At 47.3% G+C, this 8,986-nt stretch overlaps 1 protein-coding gene across 1 annotated transcript in view; it reads right to left on the bottom strand.

The window, feature by feature from the left end:
• Positions 1-2,980: 2,980 nt before the first annotated feature.
• The window catches only part of PLPP3 (phospholipid phosphatase 3), a 45,239-nt gene continuing 39,233 nt past the window's right edge, over positions 2,981-8,986 (bottom strand). Inside the window, exon 6 of the mRNA XM_065673267.1 lies at positions 2,981-3,630. Within this exon, the coding sequence (XP_065529339.1) occupies positions 3,505-3,630 (126 nt within the window). The 3' untranslated portion in view covers positions 2,981-3,504. The remainder of the gene's footprint in view (positions 3,631-8,986) is intronic.

Here is an 8,986-nt window from a genome sequence, read left to right as displayed (position 1 = left end):
ACAGGGCTGGACAGCACATTTTGAAGATAATCATAGAATAGAATCATAGAATCAACTCGGTTGGAAAAGACCTTTAAGATCATCAAGTCCAACCATTCCCCCAGCACTGCTGAGTCCACCACTAAACCATACCACTCAGGGCCTTGTCTACATGGTTTGTGAACACTTCCAGGGACGGTGATTCCAGCTCTGCCCTGGACAGCCTGTTCCAATGCCTGAGCACCTTTTGGGGAAGGAATTGTTCCTGTTATCCAATCTAAACTTCCCCTGGTGCAGCCTGAGGTTGTTTCCTCTTGTCCCATTACTTGTTCCTTGGGAGCAGAGACCAGCCACCTCCTGGCTCCATCCCTTTTCAGGCAGTTGTAGAGAGCGATAAGGTCCCCCCTGGGCCTTCTCTTCTCCAGGTTAAACAGGGGATTAAGAGTTTGTCCCCACAGCCGTTGCCCTGAAGCTAAAGCCTCACCTCTAGAACACACTCAACCCCTAAACGCTTCCAAATCACATGCAGCACCGTGAAAAATACCTTTGCATTTAGGACAGGTGCAGGTCTACAAAGTTCTTCCACGTGTGATAAAACCCTGCTAGTAATTAGGATAATAATAGCACGTGCGAGCTGAGTTCTGCTTCCTTCATTTCCACCTGCTATTTATTTGCAGTTTGATGTGGTATTCGCTTCCTGTCATGCATTCTTGCAAATTACTTCTGTGCCACCTTATCTCGCCGATGTGGTTCATCCAAGGAGTGGCCGAAACGCAGCTCTGACCATGTGTCACCACCGAGAAGCTGCTTTTCGTCTGTAGGAGGAAGAAAGAAATGACTTAAAAAATCACGGCTGCCTCATAACTGTGTGCTGTGCACGTGTGGATCACAGCACATGTTGTTGTGGGCTTCTTTTATTTCCCCTCTTTTCCCCCTTCCACCCACATCTTTGCAAACCAGCGAGCTGCAAGTTTGCTGTTCAGCTGCAACGTGCCTGTTTTTCGTGGAAGAAGTGTTTGTGCAGAGCACAGTGGTAAGTTCTGTTAGGCAGAGGCTGTCCAGGACTCCAGGCAGCTGGGCTGTGGCTCTTCAGATTCTGTTTTATTTCAGTAATATTCCTTGAAAGCTCATAATATTACTAATGAAAAAGGGATGCCCTCGATAAAAAGGGATTTGCTCAAAGACTGGGCATAGCCAAGAGCAGTCCAATGCAAAGCCACAAGCGTTACCATCACATCCTCTCCAGTAGGGAGGTGGTGGGAGCTCTCTGTATGACCATCAAAAGTGGCATTGGGTATTTTATCCAGATGTCCTCATAGAATCCCAGACTGGTTTGGGTTGAAGGGACCTTAAAGCTCATCCAGCTCCAACCCCTGCCACGGGCAGGGACACCTTCCACTGGAGCAGCATGCTCCAAGCCCCTGTGTCCAACCTGGCCTTGAGCACTGCCAGGGATGGGGCAGCCACAGCTTCTCTGGGCACCCTGTGCCAGCGCCTCAGCACCCTCACAGGGAAGAGCTTCTGCCTAAGAGCTCAGCTCAGTCTCCCCTCGGGCAGGTTAAAGCCATTCCCCTTGTCCTGTCCCTACAGGTCCTTGTCCAAAGCCCCTCTCCAGGTTCCCTGCAGCCCCTTTAGGCACTGGAGCTGCTCTAAGGTCTGCCCTTAAGGAGCCTTCTCTTCTCCAGGCTGACCCAGCCCAGCTCTCTCAGCCTGTCATAAATCATCAAATCCCAAAGGGTCACCCCCAATCATCCTGCTAATGACCCTAATTCCTTTAGCTGGGGAAGGTCAACCCAAAGGCAGAACACAACTCCCGCTGGGATGTTTAGTTGTGTTATGAGCTTTTATTTAAAAAGCACATTTATACAGCAATAATTTCGCAGATACAAACTTCAATTTTGTATTCTACAAAAGTCTTTGAATATTCTTCTCTTTACAAAATGGAACATTACAAAAATACAGACAATTTAATATGAATTTTTTTATACAAATGTCTCTAATTGTAGTTATTTTCATTAAAATATTACTACCACAGAACTACAATATTTTAGTCGACTATAAAAAAATTAATTCAAATGCTTTTTTAAGCAGCAAAATGTAAATAACACAGGTCAGGACACAGTTTATAGTCATAGTGGATATATCTAAAATTGTTTCAGAAATAATATTTTACATAGTTAATTTTTAAGGTTTTATACATTATTTATATAATATTTATATATAAAAAAAAAATCATAGCTTGCTATAGTTGAAATGATAGGACGGATTCTGTGAGAAGGATGTGCAAATGGCCGTTCTGCATGCTTTGCGGGATCCCTTTGCAAACACGCTTTGTGAAAGGGCTGCAAACCAAGAACCTGTGGCTTTTGGGCAAGAAAAATAAACTTCAAAATTGGGGAAAAAGAACAAGGAATCGCACTCCATATAGGCACGACTGATTCACCACCGGTGTCACCGAGCGCAGCACAGGACCTGGTACCTGCCGTGGCGCATGCCGGGGTGCCCAAGGAAGGAGGAGGAGGAAGGAGGGATGCACAAACCAACTGACACCCAGGCTGGGACGTGCCGCCCAGCAGCCCGTCCCGAAACTGCAGAATCAAAGTTACCCCAGGACTCAGCCCCGAGGGTGTAGTGCGAATGCGTCTTCAGCAGAGCCGCTGCTACCCACTTGCCAGCTCATGTGGGCACACAAAATCTGCTGGGATTTGAGGGAGGGATGACTGGGGATGCTCTTTTCATGAAGGGCCATTTGTGGGTGCTGCACATGCCCGGGGGGTCAGGCAGGATGAACCCTCATGAGTGAATAAGAGGAAGAAATGTGGCTTCTCTACGCAGAGTTATTCAGTCTCACTGCATGTCACAGGACTGCTCGTTAAATGTAGTGTGAACAGAGACCCTTCGGAGATCTCGGACTGGGCAAGCTTCTTCTAAACTAAGTCACAGTATGGAATAGAGGAGGCAAAAATACACTAGTATCAAAAGAAGAGAAAAAAAGCAACTCTTACAAACCAATCCCAGATCTTTACTCAGTGCTGTTTCTCGCATGTAGTGCTACACAATTTACTTGTGAGTTGTTTTTTCCCTCGCAGGCATTGGAAATCTTCATAGTAAAAAAATACCCCTAAGATGGCCAGCTTTCCAAAAATCCCTTAGCGTTCATTAGGCTATGAACAATTTGGCGTTCACTACAACATGAACACTCAAACCAATTGCACATCCAGAACTCCGGCACCTCTCTTTGTTCAGCTTTTGTGGTTTGTGTGTTTTTTATTCCTTTCCCATTGTCGCTTTGACTTAGTTGACCACCAACCCCTTTCAATCCAAACGTCGCAAGTTGTGAAGACCACAGAGTAAGACTTTACTGGTCGGGCAAGAAAGTCTCTCCCTACATTCTACTGTCTGATGAGATTTGAGAGCAGCAGGTAGTTGCTGTCAGCAGTCATTTTTTTTTGCAAAAAAAAAAAAAAAAAAGAAAAAGAAAAAAAACTAAAATAAAATACAACACCCATCCAATTTCTCAAAGGTCTACACCATGTTGTGATGGTTATTTCGCTCAATGATGTCCACAGGTGAAAGGATCTCCTTCCGGATGGGTGGTGGAGGCAGGCAAGTCTTTGTCTTGGGTTTGAAGAGATCTGAGACGTAAAAGACCTATAGGGATAAAAGGAAAAGGCAAATTTAGTCACACTGGGGGATACTTTCTTCATAAATTTGGTTTACAGAAGATATTCGCATCTTTAAGCTGCAAAACCAGCACTACTTGTGCTATTGAATGCCCGTCCATAACACTGATAGCAGTGAAATCCCAGCGCCTGCTATCACCGTAATAAGGAAGAAGACTCAGACCTCACAAAACACAGCCTAAATCCATTACAGCACAATTTCATTTCTCATTGTGTAATCACCAAGTGAAATGCCCAAACCTCTGGCTGAATGGGTTGAAAAGCCAGGAAACAGATACATGGCCCCACACGCCAATAAAATAACAAAGGTCTCCAGAGGGCTGGCCTGACTCGTTGGTGAGTGGCTGTAGGGATGGAGTTGTCATGAAACAATTCATTCAGCCAGAAATCAGGCAGGCAATTAAAAGCTTTCAAATTAAAGCTGTATGAAAAGTTATCAGCAGTGAGTCAATGGTGAGTGATGCTCTTTCCTCATGCCCCACCAAGGTACTGGTATAGAGCCAGGGTCTGATCCTGAGACTAAAACCTAAAGAGAAGAGGAACTATTCCTGACTAGTTCTTCCTAAATATCCCATGATGTAACCCCTCACCCGGATGTGAAAAAGTCAGTGCTTGGGAATTCGGGAGGTAGCAACACAATAAGAAACAAAATGCTGGGAGGAAACTTCCACATCCTCCCTTGGCAGCCGCTGCACAAAGCTTATCAGTCCTCCAGGACCGGGACACTTTCTCCCTTGCCAAACTTCAGCCCCACACCAGAAGGGAAAAGAGTCAGACATCATGGATCCTCTGGATGGAGCAAGAAGTGAAGAGTCATCACTTCATTAGCTGGCACTAAAGCCCCAAACTTTGGTCCTGCTGCTGACTGCCAGCCCTTATTTCCCAGCTCATCTCAGACATCCTCAAACACCAGTAGTCTGGACCAAGCTGTGGGTTGGCTGAGCCGAAGCCCCAGGAGGAGCAGCACATGGCTGTAGGAATTAGCAGTACCTTTGAATTTTCTCCCACAATACTTAGAATCATAGAATCATAGAATAGTTAGGGTTGGAAAGGACCTCAAGATCATCCAGTTCCAACCCCCTGCCATGGGCAGGGACACTTCACACTAAACCATCCCACACAAGGCTTTGTCCAACCTGGCCTTGAACACTGCCAGGGATGGAGCACTCACAACCTCCTTGGGCAACCCATTCCAGTGCTTCACCACCCTAACAGGAAAGAACTTCCTCCTTATATCCAGTCTGAACTTCCCCTGTTTAAGTCTTAACCCATTACCCCTTGTCCTGTCACTACAGTCCCTGACGAAGAGTCCCTCCCCAGCATCCCTATAGGCCCCCTTCAGGTACTGGAAGGCTGCTATGAGGTCTCCACGCAGCCTTCTCTTCTCCAGGCTGAACAGCCCCAACTTCCTCAGCCTGTCTTCATACGGGAGGTGCTCCAGTCCCCTGATCATCCTCGTGGCCTCCTCTGGACTCAGGGGGGGAAAAAAACCCACCCAAGTCCATGGTGCTCAAAAGGGATGATATCAGATGAGTGCATCCAGGCTGGATAACACAGCAAAGGAGGAGCAAAGGTTTTCCCCATCTGCATCTCCACATTTTCTAAATGCCCACAGCCCAGCTCAGCAGGTCGAGTCATCCTTGGAAACAACTTTTGCAGGTCCCTATCAGCACAGGCAGATAAGGAGCTGAGTTGAACATAGAGAACCTGCTGTGACAATTTACTCCTACAATTACAACCGGGGATGCAGGAAACTGAGCTGTTGTTGCTCAGCTTTTATTGCTTCATGGAAAAGCAGGGAAGGAGCTGACATATAAACCAGTTCTTTTTTTTCCATGTATATGCCAGTGTCTGGCTGCCTAGTTGTATAATTGAGCCACTGTTTACAGAGCATCCAAGTGGCAGCATTGGTACCTTTGGTTAAGTAACAGGATTCAACTGATCCCACCAAAGATCACAAGCTGGAGTCTGGCCTCTTGCTGCAGCACTGCAGTGTAAAAGCATCTTGAATTGCTCTGGCAATGATTTTCTTTTGGTTGTTAATAACTGTAAAACCCCTGCTCGGCTCACTCGGCGCATTTCTGATGCCATCCCACTCAGTTGTCCACCTCGGAGAGCTGGATTCAATCAAAAAGATGTCCAATTTCTGCCCCAAGATAGCCATGACAAATCAATTCATGGGAGAAGATTGCAGACCGCAAGGAGCATATGGGGATTACTCTGAGTCTGGTCCTTATTTTGGACAGGAATGAGTTATGGTGGAGTGTCATCCTGCGTAGTTTAGCTTTTACTACGCTGCTCACTGCTTTTCAGGGTTTAATGCAGAGGCTGGGTAAGAGTTTTCATTTCTCTTTAAACTGTATTTCACTTTAACATGGCTGGAGGTTATATAAACACTTATAGGAATCATGAAACGTGATCTTTGGGGGTTAAACAGTGTGTTAAATCCTCCTAATGCTTGAACTGTTTAACACAAAAAAGGACTAATAAACGTGCAGTTTTTCACTTGGATTAGCTCTATTTCCTGTAGAAGGTGCTCTCCACCCATAAAGAAAACTTGACAGCAGAACACTGAGTGTGCACTGCACAAAGTAAGCCAATATCTTATATTGCCACTTAACAATTCCTTTTCGTTATATTGAAGAAATACTTAATCAGATACAAAGAGGTTAAAACAACTCATTTAAGCTAACCAGAGTAACACCAGGAGCAAGTCCTTCCAGCATCTCCCCTCTTCTCTCTCACCAGACAAGACAAGCTACACAACACATAGCAGGCCGCCTACAACGCACATAAAGACTATTTCCATTTAATAAATCCTCGTCGTATTTCACCCTGGATCAGGGTCCAAATGTTTCATCAGCTGGAAGCGCTTGACACTAATGTCTTCTGCTTGTTATTTCAGGCACTGAAGGACAAACGTGTCTGCGGCAGCACAACCTGGATTTAAACTCTGTCAGCCCTTGGAGATGAAACTTCCAGTTGGTTCCTACTGGAAATTGCACCTTGAAAACTATGGTGCTTTAACAGCCCTTGACTATCTGAGTGGACACTGGAAGACTTAGCTGGGAGAAGGGGTGTCTGGGAGCACACATGGTGAGTTGGAGGTGATAAGTCTCCCTCTGCTTCGGAGCATCCCATGCACAAGAGCTGGATCCCAGAGCTGAGCAACAACCCCCAGGACACTGCAGCATAAAGCTGCTAAACTATGCATTCAACGCAAACTCCAGGGAGTCTTGGGGTGACTCTTCTTTCTTGTCCCTTGTTGCAACCTCCCAAAAGGGAAGAAAGTCTGCCTGTGCCTCATACCAGCAAAGAACTTACTGATGGTTCTTTGCAAGCTGATGAAGTGGGACAAGGGTTGGGTTTAAACCCTGCTCTGAGTGCTGAGCTGCTGCCTGAGAAGTCCCCAGCCACCAAGCCATGCCTGCAAAGGGTTTGGATACAACAGCCATCTGGGAAGAGAAGCACGGGCTGCCCCAGGCTTGCAGGCAAACCTGAGCCTGCCTGTGAAACTCAGGCAGCTGCTTCCTATGTCAGTTTACCTCAACACAGGAAAACAGCCTAATGCTGCCACAGCCTCCCCTTCCCACCACAGCTCCCAGCTGCTGGAGGGCCAGGAGAGGACAGCCAGACCTGCCGCTTGTCCTGGCCAGGAAGCATCCGGACACCCATCCGGAGAGCTATTGTCTTTCTGAAACCGCTGCTGGGATCCAGGGATGGATTGCCTGATCCCCATTCCTCTTTCTATATATCCCACCTCTCAAGCAGAAAGGCATGTGGAGAGGCAAATACCCCCTTGTAAAACTGCCTGCTGTTGTGCATTTGGTCTCAACAAAACACATCATACAAATGGCAGCATTTGGACCGAGACAAGCTCCTTCATTGTTCCCAGTGTGGCCAAGGGTCTTTTCTCCCAGGACTGCCAGCTGACTCCTGGGATAGGAAAATACTACCAGGATTTGGAGAAGCACGCTGGCAATACTGGAATGAAGGACACGACCTGTAGCACGCATTAGAGCAGCAGCATGCATCTCTGCACAGACGCTTCTCTAGTTCCTCCCTGTGAATTTGCCAGCCCCACATGGGATATCAGCATCAGGCTAAACCCAACGGCTACTCCTCAGCGAGTTAATAATACCTTCATGAAAGCTTTCCAACAATGACATTTTTGTTTTGGCTTTGGAATATTATCAATGAGTAGGAAGTACATAAATAACCTATTTTTCTCCTTGCATACTATAACATTAGCAAACACCAATTCCTTGCTTGCAAGGCTGCTTTACTTTTACATCAGTTAATAAAAGCAGAGGGAAAACAAAAACCCCAAACCCAAACAAATCAAGCAAGCGGTGTGCTGCTCAAATCCCGCTTGCAGGAATTTGGACAGACAAAGGAACAACCATAACCCCCAGGCTCCTTTGTTTCTATGCGAGGCAGCCACCCGACCCTATGCCCCCCTGCCCTGCCAACTTTAAGCATCTACATGTGTCACTTCGAGTTACAGGGCTGCGCAATCAGGCCACTCTTTGGAAAGCAAATTGCATGAGAACAAGCCTGGCAGCTGAAGACATGCGGGCACGGCTTTTGTTCACCGTGTTCTCACGAGTCCTTCTGCTGTGTTAAAAACCCACCACCAAATGGGGCAGCCTGCCTCCCCTCGCTGGGCAGACACCAGCTCCCACTGCCAGGGGATGGCTTTTGGCTAAATTGTGCAGGGAAGAGCCATAATCCCAACCACCCCAGACTTCCCGCTTGGGTCTTGGTGGAAAGCCTTGCAAATGAGCCAGTGCTCATTACCAAGAGCAGCTGGAGAAGCGAATGCTGCTGGATGAAAGGGAAATACCCTCCCTTGTCTGAATGTCTTTTTATCACCCCAAGCTGTCTGGGTGAAGGGACCTTTGCCCAGGAGCTCAAGGCTGATGGGGAAAAACCCTAAATGTGGTCTTTTTTGCTGACTATGCAGTTTGTTTGGGGAGGGAGAAGTTGCTTCACCCTTCCAGCACAACAGTGGTGTTTGCTCATGGGCAGGGGAACCGCTGGTGGGTGCACCCTCCTTTGCTAGGTCCCCATTGGAACCCTCGCCATCAGGCTGGTAGGATGCTCTGCTCTTGAGCCATGTTCCATCTGCAGATGAGGCTTACACACGCTGCCAGATGAGGATAATACCAGACCAAGCTCCTGCAGTACGCTGCCTCCTGCCACATCCTGGCTGTAACAGGGTGTTCCAAGAGCTGTTGGGTAGGGCAGATGCCTGCTATTCCCCTGGGACCCCCACCAACATCCCCCAGCAGCATCCCCACTGCTGTTCCTTGCAGGGTTGG

The sequence above is a fragment of the Lathamus discolor genome, chromosome 3 (genome assembly GCF_037157495.1).
Source record: "Lathamus discolor isolate bLatDis1 chromosome 3, bLatDis1.hap1, whole genome shotgun sequence".
NCBI lineage: Eukaryota > Metazoa > Chordata > Aves > Psittaciformes > Psittacidae > Lathamus > Lathamus discolor.
The sequence above is the reverse complement of the archived record's forward strand: the minus strand, read 5'-3'. Positions and strand labels throughout refer to the sequence as shown.